General features: G+C 39.7%; 1 protein-coding gene across 8 annotated transcripts in view; it reads left to right on the top strand.

The window, feature by feature from the left end:
• Positions 1–20669, top strand: part of NAXD (NAD(P)HX dehydratase) — a 51053-nt gene that overhangs the window by 22893 nt on the left and 7491 nt on the right. For 7 of the 8 annotated variants that reach the window (XM_051772832.1, XM_051772831.1, XM_051772833.1 and 4 more), the window contains 3 exons: positions 14224–14274; positions 14356–14460; positions 14812–14932. In XM_051772832.1, coding sequence (XP_051628792.1) covers positions 14224–14274; positions 14356–14460; positions 14812–14932 — 277 coding nt within the window. Of the gene's footprint in view, positions 1–14223; positions 14275–14355; positions 14461–14811; positions 14933–17701; positions 17822–20669 lie in introns of all 8 variants that reach the window. The other variant, XR_007900831.1, reaches the window with a different exon arrangement.

The raw sequence follows: 20669 nt of genomic DNA on the forward strand, positions 1-20669 counted from the left end.
CTAAATAACAAATTTAATAAAATATTGTTGACTGAAAATTGCAGATACTGTTCATGGTCTTCACTATTACACTTAATCTTCACTTGGAATTTTAGGCATCAGTATGGTTGTTTTGATTTGCTTTTGTTTTGCTTGTGAAAGTCACTAATGAAGAAATAGATGTTGGCATATCTAGATAAAGGGCTCTGTGTTTTCTTAGGTGCAAAGCACCTGTACTGTGAGTGCACAGATATGGATTTGATTTCCTTATTTTCGGAACCATATTTGACATCTTTTCTCAGATGTATCAAAGAACAGGGACCGTGTCCCCTTGCAATAAGAAATAATACTCTTAATTATAAAATGTTGCGGATTTCTACTCTGGATAAAGAGGTAATCCTATTTTCTGTCAAGCCTCAGTGGAGAGATGAAAACAGGAGCTTAGTTTTGTACTTTAAATAACACATACTTAGACTGTCTTCCAGATGATGTTTTGTATTACCGTCAACACATTTTGGTATGTTTGAAGTGTATCTTTCAGTCTACTGTCAATCTAATTTTGTACAGTTTCTTTTTTTTTTCCTGAGCAGTATTACTGAATTAATCAGTGGTGCTAACAAGTGGAATATATATAATTTACAGAAATTTTGACAGTTACACAGTGATATTGCAAAACAGGGGAGGCAAGAGACTGGAGACCACACTGTCCAAGTGGTTTAGAATACCTTGAAAACTAGGGAGCGTGGTTTTGCTAGGATTTTGTTAGAGAAAGTTGTTGTTGGAGCTTTTCACTTCTTTAGTTCTCCTGCTTCCTTTTCAGAAGGAAAAGGTGTGTATTATGATACAGAGGTGCAAAACTAATAAAGAGTAGAAAATAAAAAATAAATGATTACACTTGATGAAGAAATCATATTTTATTCTAAATGAACTATTTAAACATATTTTATTATTTTTTAAAACAATTTTTCAGAATTGCTTCTACAGAAAAAAAATTTTGGTCAATGATTTTTCTATTTCCTTGGTTTAAAAAAATTAAGTTTGTCTTCTGTTCCTAAAAGAAGAAAACTTTAAATAAAAGAAAATAAGATTCATTTATAATATCTAAGATATGTCAGATAAACTTCTTTTATATCAGAATTCCATCTGGGGTTTATGTGCTTATCTGTACTAAAGAAGTATCTGGGAGATTTCTTGATTGTGTTTTTTTCATCATTGCTAAAAATAATTTTGCTTTCTTAGTGAATTACAAGCATACTTTTACTTCAGCCTGGCTGTCCTGTGTAAGCTAGCTTAAAGAAACAAACCCAGCCGATAAAGACAAGGCATTTGGAAGTTACTTCATGCTAAAATCTCAGGATACATTCATGTGAGCCAAGGATCTGGCCTTATTAATTTCAATTCACATTAAAGCTCAAGTTCTTTGTCTTCACTCTCATTATGTAAGTGTTCATTAGTTACCCAGTGTTGTGGGTTTTAACATGTCACTGGGGACAAGTGACCCTGTTTGCCTGCTTAAGGAAGACCGGTGCTTCTCTGTGCTGAGGGAAGGCTGAGTCTCCCTCTTGCTTCAACAGCAAATATTAAGCTTCAATAAAAAAGCAAGAGATGATATCATTGCTATTTAAAACTCTTATAGGAGATTGGACTGGTATATAATTTTCTGGTTTCCCTTTAAGCTGACCATGGCATGTGTCTTAGGAACACAGGGCTGAGAAGTAGGTGAGTGTCTGCTTTCTGATCAGGGTTTTGTATCAGAGTGGTAGTTTCAGTGGGAGAGAGCTTCCCCTCTTCCTCCTTCTGTCCCATTAAATGCTGAGGCATAGAGGTCTGTCACCCCTCCGAAGCTGTTTTTATGTCTGTTCTTGTCAGTATTGTGCCAACGCATTGCCAATGAATGTGATTCTCTAAACAGTCATGTGTTTGGGCTCCTTCTTTCCTATGAACATTGAGAAATTAAGAAATTACCTAGTGCAGTAACCTGCAGTTTCTGGTACTTGTTGACCAGGTGGTTTATCATCTCTAGATCAAAGAATGCTTTGCTTCCTCAGCATCTTTAGTATGTCACCTGCCTCCCTCATTCTTAATGCCTGCAGCAGCATGTGGCACTTGAGCTCCTTTCAACAGTCTGATTAAAAAAAAACCCACCTTGTGATCATTTTCCTTTGACTTGTTTTTTTCCCTTGAGTACATAGTGATATTCTTTAAATACATACTTACTGGCTTCCTCTGATTTTCTGGGTTTGGCTGTAATTCCATTTACAAGTCCTATTACAAGAAACCACTCTGCAAGTTATCTCCTGCTTTCATGTGCCGCTTGTGTGGGTCTGTGCCAGTAACCCTGCTGTTACTCAGTTGCTTGGGTGAGGGCTGATGCTCTGTCCAAGCTTCCTAGCCATGGATTTGAATGACCAGGAGCGGCAGCTTCAGGAAATTATCCTAAAGAAAGCATTTGTTGTGTCCTAATAGCTGTGCAGCTGGATTCCTTGCAGATGTGGCAGTTGTAGTCTTGACCTGATTAGACCTTCCAACTCTGGAGCAAGTAAGCAGTTCAGGCTGTTTCTCTTCAAGAGAAAGGAGTGAAAACACATTTCTGCTCCACTTCTCAGCTTTGGAGTGTGCACACTGAAGCATCTCTGCTCCCCGTACCACTTCAGACTTCTGAAATGCTGTTGCCATATTTGGTGTGGAACTTGGCCACCATGTCATCTTCCTTGTAGGAAACATGAGGCCACCCGTTTCTCCCTTTCAGTGTCCATGATTGATTCTGGCCAGAGATGACAGTACGTTACCTCCCTGAGTTCACCTCAGTTGGAATGCTGCTGCTAGTGGTTTAGACTGTTGAGAAAGAGTTTAGCTGCCATATAGGAAGCAAGGCCAGGGTCTCTATGACTATCCTATGTTTTGAATCTGCAACATATTTCCAGAGGTATTGGATACTCTCCTTTTTTCAAATAGCACCAATATTATGTCCCTCTCATACCTACCCATCATAGTGTTCTTCATTCAGCTGTACTGGGGATGTTTGCACTTCTGTCTTACTCTGATCTGATTTTCCTTGTAGCTGAGGCTTGGAAGTAGGGAAATTTCTGCCTGTACCATCTAGAGCTGTTCCTCAGGTGTGTGAGAGAACTAGATTCCTCTCCTGGAGGATGATGAGTGCAGCTTCCGAAAGCACTTTGGAAAACTTCGATATTCCTTGCATAGCCTCATGGGAGAGATACTGCCTAATGCTCAAGGATGTTCTGCATTCTGCTGCCACCTAGCAGTTAGGCAGTTACAGGCTGAGCTGTGTTCTTTATCAGTTTCCATCCTTTTGACATCTCCTTTCCCCTGTTCCTTCTGGCTTTATGGTCAACTGGACGGATACTGGATTGTTGGTGGAACAGCAGTTACTGTTGGGGTCAGGTAGAGAGAAGAACTCATCCTTATGAAGAGCTCTGTTCCTTAACAGAAGTCTTTGATTTTGGAATCTTCTTTGCCTGTCACTGGGTTCCTTCTCTCTCTCCCTGAAGTGCTAGCACTGAATCCTGGACTCTGGCACTTCAGACTTACTATGTTTTGCTTTGCAGCAGGAAAGGTAGCTTGCTGTTTTCAGCAGTGCATGCTTTTGCTTCCCTCCTGTGAGAGAGGTAATGATTAATAGTAAGAATGGCTCTGTGTAATTCAGATTACACGATAAAATTGACCGGTTGCTCAAACCATGTGCTTGTTCCTCTCACTCAATTTTCAGTCTATGTTTTAGCTACAAGAACACGTCAGGAATACCAGCCTGGGTTTTTCTTATGGCTGAGGCCCTGCCTAGCTGCTGTTTGTGCCTATTGCTGTTGCTGTTTCTCTTCTCTCACCCCCCTTGCCTTGCAACACTGCCCTCAGCCAGTCATTTGCCCTTAAAGATCTCTCCTGTCTCTTGGGATATAAATTTCAGAAGTCTCATTTTCCGATCCTAGTGACATCATTGTAAGGTTGTGTTGAAAGGTTGTCTGGGCTGTAGTTAACATGGTGAGAGAGTTTTGGGCCGTTGTCACGGGATCACCTCCATCAAGTGTGGCCAGAGAGAACCCATTTGAAATTGTCAGATAGATGGATTCTCAGTTCCACCTTGATGGAGGCATCAGCCTTTCTGTGTTTGGTTAGTTGGATTAGTTTCCCCCTTTCAAGTCTCATGCTTTTAGGATTTAGGCAACACTTCATAGCCTCAGTAAATTGTGAGAATGGGACCAGGTGCTTCCCTATGCTATCTGCACCAGTTTTTTACAAGATCAAGAGGACTATAGAATACAGGGCCACCTGTTATCATAGCTGTCTGTTAAAACTAGATCTGCCACTATGGACCTTGAAAAACATTTTCCACTCTATTTGTACCAAGACACCTGAGAAGCATCCCAGGCTAATGCTGCAGCTGACAGATTAGTCATACTGTCTGTGGCACCCACCACCATGCCCAAATATGAACAGGATTTATTACTCTTTAGCATCACTGCTCGTGGCTACTCAAATTAGCAGAATTATTATTTTCCAAACTTCGTTCTTCAGTGTCACATGCATCACATGCATTTGCTTCTTTCCCTGTTTATACCCTCTGGAGGTTCTCAGTGTGGGAATTCAGCAGTTCCTAGGGAACTGAAGTAGCACTTCCTATTCTCAGCACTCAGCTAGGAGGAGGTGAGGTAGATTGGGTCTTTTGCCTGTTGTACTTGTTATGACCCACCCCAGAAGGGGAGGGTAACCCAGGTTCTTGTTAGTAAATCCCTTGGGGTGGATTAGAGTGAAACAACACTAAATCATCGGTGTTTGTAAATATATATATATGTGTGGTTTATTTTAGAACAGTTTTGTTTCAAAGGAAAACAGGTGTAGTTGCTTTGGTTGTTATCATCTATAGTAATACAGCAATATTAAAGCATAAAAATAAGACTTAAGGAAATGTATAAGAAAAGGAAGAGAAAGAAGGATAAAAATGGAAAGATATATATAGTCACCACCCGCTGGATCCAGCAATGAAACTTGGCAGTTGCAGTTTTCATGTCTGTAGATTAAAGCAATGGTCTTGACCACTGGGGCTAGGGGAAGCCCCCCACAACTCAAAGATTTCACGAGTTATTATACACTTGGAGCTCAGGTGGGAACACCTTGTACCTTCCCTGGGGGTAGGGAGTTTTACAATGGATAATGTCCCACAGGACGTGTCAGGAATCTTCAGTGCTCCCCAGAGGGTCTTCACAGCAGAGTCATCATGTAAGGGAGGACCTTGGCATGCTAAAAAGGATTATCCCATCTCACAGGATTTGCCTCTTCCCTTATCTGGCAATCCAGTTTGTAGCTTCAGGTATGCACACCCTTCTGCACCTGCAATAGTTGGACAATGGCACCCACTTATCTTATCTGAAGGTCCTTTCGAAGTAGGCCTACTCAGGGAGGGGTGGGCTTTGCTAGGTGAGCAGTCTTTTGGTGATCTTAACAATGTTTAAGCCATTAACCATTTCAATCTCTGACAGTACTGCAGAGGCAAACCCCAGAGGGCATATACGTGCACTTGCTGTGAGAATGTGTGTGCAAAATGCATTCCTCTGAGCCTTCACCCAACCCCCGATATTGATGCATGTACCACAAGTAGTATCCAGGGAAAAACTAATCTCTTACCAGCCAAGCTTCACTGCTCTCGAAAGGCCTGAAGAGAGTCAGAATTTGTGCGTGTCTTCACCTAAGATGAGGCACTTGCTGGGATAGGATGCAGTTCTTTCTCTGTGGTAGTGTTACTGGTGCAGATAAAGCTTGGGAACACCTCTCAAAGCAGAGAGATCCTCTTGGTTATGCCAAGAACTATTGCTGCTTGTTCTAAGAATTATTAGTATTCTTTGGCTTCCTCACAAATGTCTTGATTAGAAAAACAGTGTTTGAATATATGCTAACAGGACCTTAAATACAGGTTTATGCAGCTTGCAAACAGAGTTTATTTTCTAATATATGCTATGGATCTTGATGACAGTCATTCACAGTGAAGTGGGATGTTTATTTACTTTCTGCGTGTAGGCTCATATTGTTCTTTAACGTGATTTTGTTACTTAGAAACATTTGTAAGAAAAACACTGAATGGTATACCTTTTCAACTCTTTCTGAGCATCATTCAGCTACAAACTCTACAAAGAAATCTGCAGTTATAAATGACAGAGTTCATTTTAAGTTTATTTTTTTAGACAAAATGCCAACAGCTGACCATGAATATCTTAAGCCAAATCTAATATTAACGTAATCAGGTATAAATTGGACGCCTTGTAGAGTTTGCATTGTGAGTGCAAACAGTCAGTGGATCAAAACATGAGAAAAATGGCTGCTGTTATTTATTCTGATTAATGCTTAAAGTGGATTTGGATGTGTTTAGGGCTGAAAGTGTATAAATGTAGTTTCTTAAGTGGTGTCTGGTTGACCATAATTTTGAGAAGCAAAGCCAAAAAGGAGTGCGCTGGGGTTTTGCAGAACTAGGATAGTATTTCAGAGGATTTTACTTTGTTTGCTTGTGTTCCTTTTGTTCAGGCATTCCTTGGATTGTGTCACTTCTTTAAGAATTTAGCATATGATTGAAGCTGATATTAAGAAACCCTTAGCTGCAGTTTTCCTCCACCTTTGAGGACAAGTGATCTAATTTGAATTCAAAGAGAGAATTTACAAGTGAATAATTTTCATATCTTTTTTTTTTAAATGTAGAATAGAACACTTCTGATTAGCTGCCAGCTACAATGTCTTCAGCTTTGTTAGTTGTAAGAGCAGCTTTCCTAAGGCACTTAATGAGCCTGATCATGTAGCAGGGTACTCTTTAGACTCCTTGTTACCCTCTGCCTGGCTTAAATATTTTGCTGTGCACCTAAAAATCTGTTTTGGAGAACAGGGCCTAGCATGAGGTACTACAGTTAAAAGAAAAAGACCAACTTAAATTGAATGGAGCATAAACCATGAGATAAAGAAGCTATTTGTTTCAGAGAAAGGATATTCATCTCTTTTATGAGCCTCTTCATTCAAGAGTGGTGGTCATTCCTTGTGTGAGGTTTGAGAGCTTGGTGGAGTGATTAATGAACTAGTGATAGTTATGCATAAGAAATTTATAAAGTAAAACTCAGGCAATTAGGCTAGTTAAGGGTGATTTTTATATATCTTGTCCACAGAGAAAGTTTTGTTTGTCTTTACTGAATTTTAGGAGGATGACTTCTTGGGTCAGTTTATAGGAACTAATGAAAGCAAGTTTAAGAGTTAACTGCATGGGGTTTTTTTGTAAAAACAGTAAGTAAATAAAAAACCCAAAGCCAGTTACTGAAAATATGTCTCTAATTTGAAGAATCTCAAACAGTATAACTCCATTCTGAATGTTTTTAAACATCTTGCTCCAAACAGAATATATTTAGGGAAGCTTCTCCCCTCCTGCCAACCCTGACTGAAGCCTTGAGCACAGCCTGAGCTTGGAATATTTGCCTACCTCTAGCTGTGCAAGATTACAAACTTCTGCTTGCCAAGCCCATTTTCCAAGCATCTCTGCCACAGAGCTGCATCCTGACCTCTATTACAGCTGAGTCCCTGCTAACTCTGCATTTATCCAGACTTGAGGCAAGCAAGGCAGAAGTGCTTCCTAGGGCTTTCAGTGCCCTAGGAATTCTGTAGGAATTGATTTGCAGTGTGTTGGGGTGGAACTTATTTGTTCCTCCCGGTCACCTGGGGGAAGAGGATGTGCAGAAATGCTTCCAGCTGCAGCATTTACAGGAAATGTTGTCTGTGTCTTTTATCTCTCTGTTCCAGACAAAACCATGGATCCGGGATTGCTGGATGAGAGCGGCATCCATGCAGAAAATATAAGCAATTATAGGTGGCATTTCAACAGCAGTTTCTGATCCTAGCTTTCAATAGAGAGTTCTTTTTAAAAGGGGCTGCCACTCCTTTTTGATTTTTTAAGGTTGTATGGGACGTAGCCAGTGACAGGTTATGCACATTTGCATGTCTCTGCCAAACCAGAGTGTGTAATTACATACTTGGCATTTGCAAGTTGCAGTGGAGCGCACTTTCAGTGGGCTGATGGCAAGGTTATACTACTTCCTAAAGGGTTTGGATGTCATCATGGCTAATGCTCTCCATTATTATGGCATGTTAAAGCTTAAACTTCTTTTTGAGAACATGAGTAAGAATTTTGCCAAGGGTAGGCCAAGACATGACTCTTGAAGGGACTGAGGAAATGCAGTGTTCATTGCTGACATCAGTAAAGTGATCTTTCCTTTGCAAGGTAGAAAGATGACAATGTGAAAATTAATTACTGTTGTGGTATAGGTGTTGCTTTATATGTGCTACTATTGCAGTTTTCTGTTAATTTAATTAAAATTCAATCTTTTATTAAAATGAGTGGCTCTAATTTCCTGATTCTTCCCTTTTCAAACACCAAATGCCAAAGTTTTGTGTAGCTGAATCAGTTCATCAGGAAAAATGCAAGTAGTGAAGTAGTGATAAAACTACTAATATATTAAAAGTCATTGCAGGCGTTCTGCTGCTAATCCACATCTAATTAAAAAGGCTGAATAGTATATCCAAGTCAGGTCTGGGCAAAACTATGGAATTGTCTTTTCCATGGAACTGTGAAGAACCAGGTTGTATGCTGTTATATATGGGCAGAGTAAATATGATGTGTGTTATTGCTGGCTCATGGACTTGGGTGGAGAAGTCCAGACTGACTGCAGTTTCTTTCCAAGAGGCTGTGGGTACTTGCTGTGAGTGCACCACCTGCTCTCTGCTCCTGGTTCTTCGGGATGGCTGCTCTATGAAGACTTCTATGACTGATAAGATATCCTTTGTTTGTACTTAAGAGCTCCACAGGAATTTATTCCTCCCTCACATGTTCTTCTCCATTCCTCCTCTAGCTGTTTTTTGCAACCAGTATCTCACATTGGCTCATCTCAGCCCCATTTTTCCATAATAATTGTGGAACTGTGCAGGAGTCCTGGATGTCCATGTTAGTACAGTGTAGGTGAATCTTGTGTTTCACAGGACAGCTGCAGGCTATCAAATGCTTAAATCATATCATGCTTTTCTGCATTACTGTGCTCTCTTTCAGCAGTAGCCTGTCCATTTGTGCCTTCCAGCTTCTGTCTCCTGCAGTCCTTTCCAGCCTGAATAATTTCACCTTTGTGTATCGTTCAGGTGTCAGTGTTTTGGGGGTTTTGTGTGTCATATTTTTGGGGGGATAGACCAGTGGCTTTTTCTGTAACAAACTTCTTTTTTTGAGTTCTTCCTGAGTAGGTTGCTTGCATACAACTCCTGGATAACCAGTCAAAGAACAAAATTTTTCAGGAAATTGTATATGTCAACAGTAAAGTGGGAGTAGATTCAAGTTAATTTTACTTTTTTCTGGCTTTCCTCCCCTCAACTGCCTCCACCAAAAACTGCCATCACTGAAATACTATTTTGGGCATTCCTAAATGTCAAGTATTTGGTGCCGGTAACAATGATAACTGTGTGAGAGGTTGTCCCATACAGCATCTTCATGAGATGAAATATGTGAATCCCAGGTAATTTCCTCTTGGGTTTAACGAGGATAGAAGCTTCAAATTTGGCCTTCAGTTATTAGGAGAGGAAACTCCTCTTACAGATTTGTTCTAGCATGAGTCCTGCAGCCTTCTAATGCAGTTTGTCATCACTGATTTTAGTAAGAGTGGAGTGATGCCTCTTTCCCTTTTCTCATGCAGATGTAGAACCACTGTTTCAGAGAGCTACCAAGTATTTAGGCAACTCATACAAAGCAGAATATATCTAGCATGAGGTTGCCCAAACCCCCATTATTAGGACTCTGTATGAAAGGTAGGAGACTTAATTTTGGGCCTGGCTGTGAATTGCAGTGGAAGGATTCAAATTTCAGTCTTTGATATCTTAGCTAACCAGTGTGGCTGTAGGTCATAAGATTGGATGACAACCATGTATCATCCTTTTTCTCCTCCTTGTTGTCTCTGCTTTGTGACTAATGCCAAGGTTGCCCTGTGAGTCCAGTCCTTCATTTTTGGATGCACTTGAGCAATTACGAATTAACTAAACCTGCTTTGGTCTACACCAAGCTGAACCACCACTGTTGTAGTAGAATACATTCTGTCCATAGAAAGGTTGTCCACTGGGATATCTTGGAGCTAGAATCTTCAAAATCTTAGTATTCAAAATGCTGTTTGAAGGGAAGGGGTGATGTCTTGGGTTTATCATTGATATCTCTATGTTTTGCTGTTCACTTGTCATTGGTGTTTGGATTTCAGCTTTTGTCTTAGTAACATTTCTTAGTATTTTTAATGGGTAATGTTCTCTTCTAAATCCTTTCCCATATAAATAATTGTCACATTGGGTAAAACTGAACAGATGGTTTCTGCTCATATGTAGAATTCTATCAAAAACTGTTAAATAGACTGTGATGTGAAAGTAGAGTTAGTCTGAGCTGTATTAACTGTGTGGTTAACATAAGCATTAACCAGAACACTCCATGCCAAATATCACGGTACAAATACAGCTCAAAATGGATTTTTACTTCCAGGAACAAAAATGTTCTACATAGGAGATGTTGCCATTGTTGCTGAAAACTCCTCTTAATGCAAGCATTTTTTTAAATACAGTATCTGCAGTAATAGAATGTTTAAAAGTAGGCCTCATCTCTCTTAATTCTTGGTGTCTAAAAATAAAAAAGTAAAGTGTTTCTGTACCTTCTGTGATAGGTGAGGAGAGACATGTATGTGTGTTGGCCATTCATCTCACTCTAAGTCTAAGCTCCATGGGATGAGCTGTTCTCCAGTGGTGAGCCATTGGACCTTTTTAAATAGCAGCAGTTGAGATGGGTCATGTCCACAATCAATAGGAAACAGAGATTGTCCCATGAATGTTGTGTCCTTCAAACATGTGGCTGTCTTATGGGGGTTCCCTTATCTTTGTTACTGTTTTATTATGGTTTCCAAACTACCCCTTCCATCCATAGAACTTCTCTAGGAGGTTCCTTGTCTGTCTCCAAGCAGTTTCTGTCTAGGTTTAAGGAATGAAGAGGAAAGGAAAATGATTGGGGTAGGATTTTGGTTTTGGTAGGTTTTTGTATTATTTGGGGATTTTTTGATCAAAAATGAGCTTTCTAAATAAGACAAAGGACTTTGTGTCTCCTGATAGATAAAGGAGAGAAAGAAAAAGCAAAGTTCATTCAGTATGTTAGATTAGAAACTGATACCTCAGAGACTTGCTACAAAATAAAAGTTGCTTGGCCAGTAGATTTTACTTAGCAAGGTGAAATTTCAGAGTAGAGGTCAAATCTTTCAGGATTGTGGAGGATGTGCTAGAGAGGTAGGAACTCAAAACATTATTAGGAAAAAATGTGTTATTTCTTTGGAGTGTACCAGTGATCTGCCTTCCAGATGCTATTTACCTGTACATATATTGTCATGCTTTCTAACTACCACTTTTTTTTACATCTTATGCATACATTCTTTTGGTAGACAGTGGATCTTCAGGATTCTTTATTTAGTCTGTTGTGTGTGAGAGAGAAAGAAAGACAGGGAGAGAGAAATTCTAAGCAGTAGTCAAGATGACAGTCATGAGGAACCGTGAAAAGGGGCCAAAAAATAAAAGCAACTCCCAAACCATAACTGCTTTGGGAACAGAACTTTGGCAAAATTAATTCCGTAGATTGCTCATAATGCTTTTAAGAGAGTAGTTTGGAAGGATAAGGACTTCTAAGATTGGGTATATTCCTTCATACTTCCTTACAGAATCTGTTGGGGAAATCTTTTTTAGTTTTAGAAGATGAAGTATTGTGAAAGACTGGCTTACTAACATTGACATACTAAAATAAACTGGTGATTCATATTAGTGGGCAGTGGAGCAGTAATCATTGTAAGTGTACTGAAGGAGTTCGGGCAAGCTGCTAATGTACAAAAATATTCTGATTATAACCAGTTAGAAAACAAGGTTGCAGTAAATGGTATTTGTATCTTCAAAAATTGTGGGAAGATAATCTTGTTGAGCTCTGGGTCTCAGTGCCATATGATATCTAATCAGAAGAGCTTAGTATGGTTCAAAAATAATTGGGCTGTTGGATGTATAGCATTCATTTATACAAGGAAAATACAAACAACAAAATATAAACCTGGTTGTTGGATCCACAGCCTTATTTCAGGGGGGACGTATTTCTACTGGTATTGGAAAAATCAGAATGAGGTAGTAATAAGTTTGTGAGGATATGTATATGTCATATTTAATAATTAATTATTTACAGGAAGCAAAGTGGGCAGTGTTTATTTTTACCACAATACAAGAACAGACATTTAATTAATGTTCAATACCCTGAACATTAATTAAAGACTGCTTCCTTATTCCTTACATCGTGTCTTGCTAACCTGTGAAGCTCAGTGCCATATGATAGCTAATCTGAAGATCTTAATAATATTCAAAAATAATTAAACTTCTGGATGGAGACCATCCTCTCTTATCTTATACAGGAAAAAGATAAACCCTCCAGCTTCAAAGACGAGTTGGTAATGGCCAACACTGAAAAAACTTGACTGTAGGCCATTGCTCATTAAAAAGCTTGTGGATCAGTTGTTGCTGCTGCTGGATTAGAAGACAGGAGGGCAGACAGTCTACTAGGAGATACTGCTTGCTGAAGAAAACACTTTTACAAATGGTTGTCTTGGCCACCTTGGTTTTGCTTTCAAAGCATAAAACCTCCAGGGCCAGGTGTGAAATGGCATAATACGTGCTGCTTTTCTTGGATATTTGTTTGTACATTAAATACTGCAATGGAGCTGTCATCCGAAAAGCAACTGAAGTTACTATTACAGTTACTGGTACATTTCTGTCGTGGCAGTACCCACTGGGATTTTTCTTTTTTTTTTTTTTAATTGGAGGTGTATGTTTACTATGTGTGACTTACATTGGCATTACATGCCTCCTACAGCAGGGAGGGTGAGTGAGATTGCTTGCTTGTTTGCATATTGTGGTGAGTTAACCCTGTCTGAATGCCAGGTGTCCACCAGAGCTTCTATATCACTCCCCTCCTCAGCTGGACAGGCAGAAGAATATATAACAGAAGGCTGGTGGGTCGAGATAAGGACAGAAGAGATCACCATCAAGGGCGAACCAGACTCAGCTTGGGGAAGTTAATTGAATTTTATTACAAATTAAGTCAGAGTAGGATAACAAGAAATAAAACCAAATGGTAAAAACACCTTACCTCCACCCCTCCCTTTTTCCCAAACTTAGCTTAACTCAAAAATTCTCTTCCTCCCTCCTCTCAGTGGTACAGGGGGTTGGGGAATGGAGGCTGCGGTCAGTTCATCACGTGTTGTCTCTGCTGCTCCTTCCTGCTCAGGGGGAGGATTCCACACTCTTCCCCTGCTCCAGCATGTGGTCCCTCCCACGGGAGACAGTCCTCCATGAACTTATCCAGCAGACTTCCCATGGACTGCAGTTCTTCACAAACTGCTCCAGCATGGGTCCTTCCCATGGAGTGCAGTCCTTCAGGAACACTCTACTCCAGTGTGGGCTACTCTCTGCATGAGGCCACAGGTCCTGCCAGGAGCCTGCTCCAGTGTGGGCTTCCCATGAGGTGACAGCTTCCTTTGGGCGTCCACCTGCCCAGGTATGGGGTCCTCCATGGGCTGCAGGTGGATCTCTGCTCCACCATGGACTTCCATGAGCTGCAGGGTTACTGCTGCCTCACCACAGGCTGCAGGCTCTGCTTCAGAGCCTGGAGCACCTCCTTCCACTCCTTCTTCACTGACCTGGGTGTCTAGACGGCTGTAGCTCTCACATACTCTCACTTTCTCTTCTGTGGCTGCAATTGCTTCAGCACAGTAACTTTTTCCTCATTTTAAATATGTTATCCCCTGTCACTGACAGGCTCTACCTTGGCCAGCGGCAGGTCTGTCTTGGAGCCAGCTGGCATTGGCTCTGTCAGACATGAGGGAATCTTCTGGCAGCTTCTCAAGAGAAGCCACCCCTGTGGCCCCCAAACCTTGCCCCTCAAACCCAATACAAATCAACTCTGTGGACACTTATGCTTGAACCAGGGAGAGAACACTGTGACTGTAAAATTACTAGCTGATACGAAAATGTCTTACATTAGTTTGCAGAATATAACAGGTTTTTTTCTGTCAGTTTGTAAGAACAATTTTATATGGTCAGATTTATTGTATGAATTTGGTTTGGATCTTATGAGATTTAAATTAGCAAGCATCTTAAAGTTATCTGCATTTTTTGCAGGGTATTATAGAGAAATCGAAAGTGAAAGGAATTCCTATCATTATTGATGCAGTAAGTATTTTCCTGATTTCAGTCAGTGGTGTGACATTTAAGAATCTGTTCAGTAAATGTTCTTCTTACTGTGCTTTGCAGGATGGACTGTGGCTCATTTCCCAGCAGCCTTCTCTTATTCAAGGCTACCAGCGAGCTATTCTTACTCCAAACTATATGGAGTTCAGTAGGCTGTATGAAGCCATGGTGAGCTGTTTTCCTTTTTGATATTTAAGTTTAATCTTTTACTCCTTAAAAATAAATAACTTACTGCTGGCTTAAATATTATGCGCTGTTTCTTATATATGGGGGAAGGACTCTTTGGGTTTTCATGCCATGGGATAACAACAATGCATATTCTTAAACAGAGCTCTTTTTTTAAAGAAGACCCATTCTCATGCAACTTTTAGCATTGCAATGGGTATAAGAAAAAATACCTGGAAAGACTGATGATGCTGCCTTTCTTTTTCCCCCCATGCATATGCTGAAGTAGAGTGTGTTAGAATGTGTTGTTCTAGTAGCAAAATATGTACTGTGTATGGAATTCTTGTGTTGTAGCTTAGAGACCCCGTAGACAGTAGTGATCATCATGGATGTGTATTAAGACTCAGCCAAGCCATGGGGAACCTGACAGTTGTTCAAAAGGGAGAAAGAGATCTTATTTCAGATGGAGAGAAAGGTAAGTGAAGCCTTTTGCTTTGAGTAATGTGATTGTTCCATTTTGTTCGCTTTCAGTCGCAGTCCAGTGGTTGGACTATATAGCAATTGGTTGTATTCCTCTGAAGATTGAAATGGAGGGATGGCTGCCTTTGCAGATCACCTTTAGATGATTTGTGTAAATTGATATTTTAAGAGTGCAACTTAACTCATTTACTGAAAAAAGTTGCTGATTTTATTCCTCATTTAAATGGTTGTAACTTATGTTTTACATTACACAGGTATTGAGAAATTTGTCACTTACTAATATGGTTAAAGTATACTTAATAAAATTAGCTGCCTGTCTGATGCTTTTTATGCTGATCATTTACTGTTATCAGTATAAAATTAATTCACAAGTGCCTTCATCACATTTTGACTGCATGGTCTTATTTCAAATACATAACAAGCAGCAACTCTGCTTCTAATTACTTAAATGCTAATCTCTGATAAATGTTTATGCTGCTTCAGAACTGTTTTGTATATACAGTCAATTTTTCATTATTGGGAGCCATGGGAGTATTTTGTAACAGAAAAACAGATGTAATATGACAACTGGTTTGTGCAGAGCCACCTTCCACATACCCCATTAGTGCAGATACTGTAGCAGATTGTGAAACAACTGGTACCTGGAAGCAAGGTAGTTACACCCACATGGTAAAGGACTTAGGTCCTTCCAAGTTGCCCCACAGGAAGTCTGCTGTCATATTTGCACCCATGGCAACCTTGATTTGTAGCCTTGGACAGTCTGACCAGGCTTAAGGGAAGATGAACACTGCCAGAGGATAAATGTCTTGACTCCAGTTTATGCCAGCTAGAGAACTTTAGAGTGCTGTAGTTGTCTTCTTTTTCTGCTTTTATGTCAACAATGTTCTTTTTATACAGGAATGTTGCTTTCTTATGAATGTTGAGACAACCGGTGAGCGCTTTAGATTGAACACATTGCCTAGTATATGTCTGCTCCCCTTTTGAGCTGTTATTCTTGAAATAAGTGTACTCCCCCTGCCCCCCCCATTTCTGGAGAGAAAGGTCACTGTCTCTAATGTCTCTTGTAATACAGGATTCAAAGAAACAGGAAACAACTGAAACTCTTTACAATTTCAATTTTGAATATTCACGTGTGGCACAAGTTTGATGTATGTCTTGTGTGGTTTGGGGGTTTTTCATTGGCTTTATTTTTTACCCCACCTTGATTTTTGTCTCTGTTGTGTTCTGATATTTTTTTCTATTAGTGAAGTGGCTTTTGATTTGAAATAAAACCAGTTCTGTGCCTTTATAGCTGTTGATTGATGTCCAGCTATAGGCTGCTTTCTTCTTCTTACCTTGTTTCCATCACTGATGCTTTGTCTCCTGAATTATAGACATTACAGGCAGCGTTGCTGAGCTGTAAGAAAGCAATTGTCAGGTTTAATGCAAGTTAGAATGTCTACTACAAAAACTGTTTTTAGAGTTTGCATGACTTGCAAGAAGGTTCCTGAGAATTCTTCAGGAATTATAGACTTCAGCTTCCTTTTAACAAGAATGTTCTTTGGGTCTGGTCTGTCAGTCATTTTTTTTAAAGCTTCTTAAATGCAAAATTACATTAAGAAAGGAGATTCTACTGTGTGCTCTGTGCCACAACATGGAATATGTTGTCACTGACCTTCGACTCTCTCCCAGGTTTTTTAGTCTTAACTTTTTTCATCTGTCTCTTCTTATGATTTGATGTCATTTTTTTCAGCTAAGACAGCATGCATCTTGATTCCTGTGTGAGGGAAATCCAGATCATTGGATCAGGCCAATGTCCTCTGAGCACAAACATTATGAAAAGATCTGTGTACTCCTCTTTATTTATCATGTCATCATCCCTTTGTAGTGCTTAAGGCCTACCTGTTTTCAGGCATTTTCTGCTTGAGCTCCTGTGCTTAGCATACCGACACTTTAGTTTTCATATATCACTTTTAAACTTTCTCCTTTAGGAATACACTACATGCATGCTTTCTGGGTAAAAAAAAAAAAAGGGGGGAGTAAGGGGGGAAAAGTAAGTCTCAATGCTCTCCAGGAAAACCAGAATTTGAGAAATTGCAAACTTTACTGTGGAGCTTTAGTGTTTTGTGTTTGGCTTTTGTGGAAGGAAGGCTTTTTGAGGGTGCCAGATTTTGCAGTAGGGAAGATTGGCTTGGTGAATACCTTGTAGGTTGGAGTGATTGTGGCGGTTATTTTCACAGTACTTTTGTTCATGAGTCTGTAGGAAATTCAGTAGACAACTTACTTCTGTTAGCTGAAGACAAAAAGGGTTACCAGGTGATTTGGTATAAGCTGGAAGTACAGGTGTTGGTGAAGGATTACTATCAGCAAATAGCTTCGAAATCTAAGCAGAGAGGCTCAATAAATTCTCTTTGGGAACTGAGGCTTAATAAATTCAAAGTAAGGCAGATTTTATTAGTAGACATAGAAATTAGCTACTACAGTAACATGCCAGGGACTTTGGCAGATTGCTATACTGTGAAGTGTCTGGACACCTTTGAGGTTTGTTTTTGCAGATCAGATTAGCTGGTGCAGGTGGTTCCTTATGACCTCAAAGTCAGTACCGAATCACATACATGGCCTCTGTGAAAGTAGTAGTAGTGCTCCACTATAAAGGAGGTTTTTCTGTAATTTGTCTTCATTTCAGTCATGAGCTGCCAACTGCCCTGTAAACATAATCAACAAAGATTTTAAATTAAGTTTTATATACTCTTTTTCTCTTTCCTTTTGCAATTTCACATTATAGCTTGGTCTACAGTTGTTGATTCCCTGCTCTACAAAGATGAGCTTCACCATGCTCTTGGTAGGTGATATCAGTGCCATCACTGACCAGGGTAGGAATGAGTACTCAGCCTGTGGGTAAAAGGTAAGTCAGCTTTTATTCGCTATGGCACAGCTCTCTAAGGTTATTATTTTATTATTCTTTGGAGAACTGGTCAATAATAAAGTGTGGTTATACCAGTCTTAGTTCCTAACATGTTTAAAATTTGGTTAGGTCCTTGAAGTAGAGGATTTGGATTTTGATTTTTAAACATTATAATGAGTTCCTCTGTATTTTCCCCAGCACCTTTGTTTAGCCCTCCTTCCTTCCAAGAGGCAGGCTTTATGGGTAACCATCCTGCTACTGCCTGTGACTATTTTTACCTGAAGTCAATAGCCAAATACAGTTTCTCTCCAGTTGCCCAGCTGTGACTATGGTCAAGACAAGCAAAGAAGCATGCAAGAGGTTATACTGATTACTGACTGTGGGGTAAAAAGCCAACTCTTGCCCTAACTCCTCAAGCAGTACTTCTAATTTCTGACATTCATCTCCCTATACAGCTGTAAAGGAAGCTATTCAGTGCTTGTCACTCTGGGGCTCACTCACAGCTGCTGAGCAAATCTTGCCTGAATTTTTAACTGAGAGGCAGCACCTTCATCTCCAGTCCTGCTTCTGCAGAGTGAGCAAAACAGGGAGGTCATGGTTCCTGTCCATTGTGCTGCTGTGCACTCTACTGCCCATGCAGCCCAGCCTGCCGTCTCCCTGGCACTGCTCACCTGTCATCATGATTATTCCCTGGCTCCTGTGCCTGTCCAAGAAAACTAATATAAAATTTGGGTCATTTTCTTTTAACTTAAATTGCCTGGTATCCCGCATTCAAGGACTTACCTAAGTTTTAAAAATGTGATTAGGGAATATAAAAGTATAAGCACCCTTTATATAAAAGCCAACTTACATTTTCCACATCAGTTGAGTTATTTTTCCAGCCAAAGTCATTAAACTTGGTTTCCCTGTCTGTATGCACTCTGGGACATGTTTCTGGGACTCCACAATCTCCAGCTATGTGCTTTTGTGAAGTAACTTGCAAAAGGAAAAAGATAAATGTCTTGCTAGTGTAAGTATATGTCAGGTCAGAGATGTATATTGGAATTTTACTCAAAATCTCATAAATGGTCTAAATCAGAATCTTGCATTTGATGGAGCAAAATGATCCTTGATAGCTACATTATTTTGCATAGAAAATTGAAATCTTAAGCCTTTTAATTAAACTAGAATGCGTTTGTTGTGTAGGGTGGCTCATGTTAGCTGATTAATCCAGTTGGGTCGTAGCAGAAGTCAGAATGGCTGCATGTTTCATACATGGATTCCTGAGCACATTAGGGTGAGCGTGAAACTCCTTCTCTGTAAGAGGAAAGCAAGTGCAAAGAATTGTTCAGGATGTCTGAGATTCAGGAGTTAAATTTTAATCTCTGGGCTGTCTTTCAGTCTGCAGTCCAGTAAATGTGATGTTTCGCAGGTTCTTTAGCCTTCTTTACCATCATCAGTACTACGTGTTTAGCCTTAACTAGCTATCTCATATTTCACATGTTGTGTTCTAAATACAAACGTAAAAGAAATGAATCTCTGGGATGGTTTTTTTCACTACTGTGTGAACATGGTGAATCAGGAACAAGCAGACATACATGACTTTTTATACTACTTCTGTTTTCTGAGTGTGATGTATCTAGGAGCTGGCATTGTAAATGGTGCTGCCTGTGTACAGCACAAAATTTGTGCTTCCCAGTTAACTTACAGTGTTTGAGCTCAGCAAAACTGCTACATTCTGATTTTTTTCCTTCAAAGAGAGGACAGCTATTTTCAGTTACATAACAGACTGTTGGTTTTTGTTTTGGTTTGTTTTTTTTTTAAGTTAAGCATACAATACCCATAAATAGGTCATTCTTCTGGACTTTGATCTGCCAGCAGATTTTGGGCTGGGAGTTCTTTCAGCTTAAAATTTGGCAGTGGTACAGTTAAGTGTGACATTGTGGTCTGAATGCTTTCCCAAATTCTAATGCGTATCATATCTTCAAGGAGTGCTGAAAAGGGAGTGATGGTATCTTATTTTATGGCCTGAAATACATTAAACATAGAGCTACTAAATGACTTGGCCATAGTTGCCCAGGTCTGGGGCAGAGTTTTGAATTGTTTGGAGCCTAAAACTCTTGAATTTCTACTTTCCAATATCTATCAGTATGACAGCCTGCCATTTTTTGTTTCTATTGCATTCATATTTCATTACAAATTATTTCCATGGAATTAAGTACACAAGAAATCCATGTGACTATATGTGAGGGATGTGTTGTATTTGCTGCCTAAAGCTCTGGCAATATTTATATGCTATTAACTCACTGGGACTGCGTTGAAACTATTGAATAGAACTGTGGTTATTCTGACTAGCAGATCTCCTTGCCATACTTCATGGAGGCGTTTCTTCACTCATGACATTTTTATTTCATCTAGCCTTTTCTTATGATAGTATGTGTGTGTTGCATGGATAAGTGCTGGGGAGCTGGGTATTTTTTTTTTCTGCAAAGTTACTTAGCATAAAAAAGTTTTCATTAAAAAACTGACTGTTACTTATACTGAGGTGGGTTTTTTTGATTCATCACCCTGTGAAATAATGACATCAGATTTGGTTGCCCAGACCTATTAGAAAACAAAACAAGACACCCTGTCCCAACACCCAAGCCACCTTGGCCAACATTAATTTTATGTTTCTCTCTCTTATGGTCTGTCAGTTGAATTATAGCTGAAACTCTCCATTATTTGGATCGGACTGGTGTCTGACTACTTGACCTGAAGTGGCCTTGGTTGTTGCCTTTCAAAATCGACACGTGATGATTGTGGTGATTTTAGTCTTTGTAGTTTCCTTTTTGTCCTATGTCCAGTCATCTTGGTCTCCTCAGCTATT

Source organism: Manacus candei, unplaced genomic scaffold, assembly GCF_025592945.1.
Source record: "Manacus candei isolate 608988 ecotype Guabito, Panama unplaced genomic scaffold, ASM2559294v1 h1tg000159l, whole genome shotgun sequence".
Lineage (NCBI taxonomy): Eukaryota > Metazoa > Chordata > Aves > Passeriformes > Pipridae > Manacus > Manacus candei.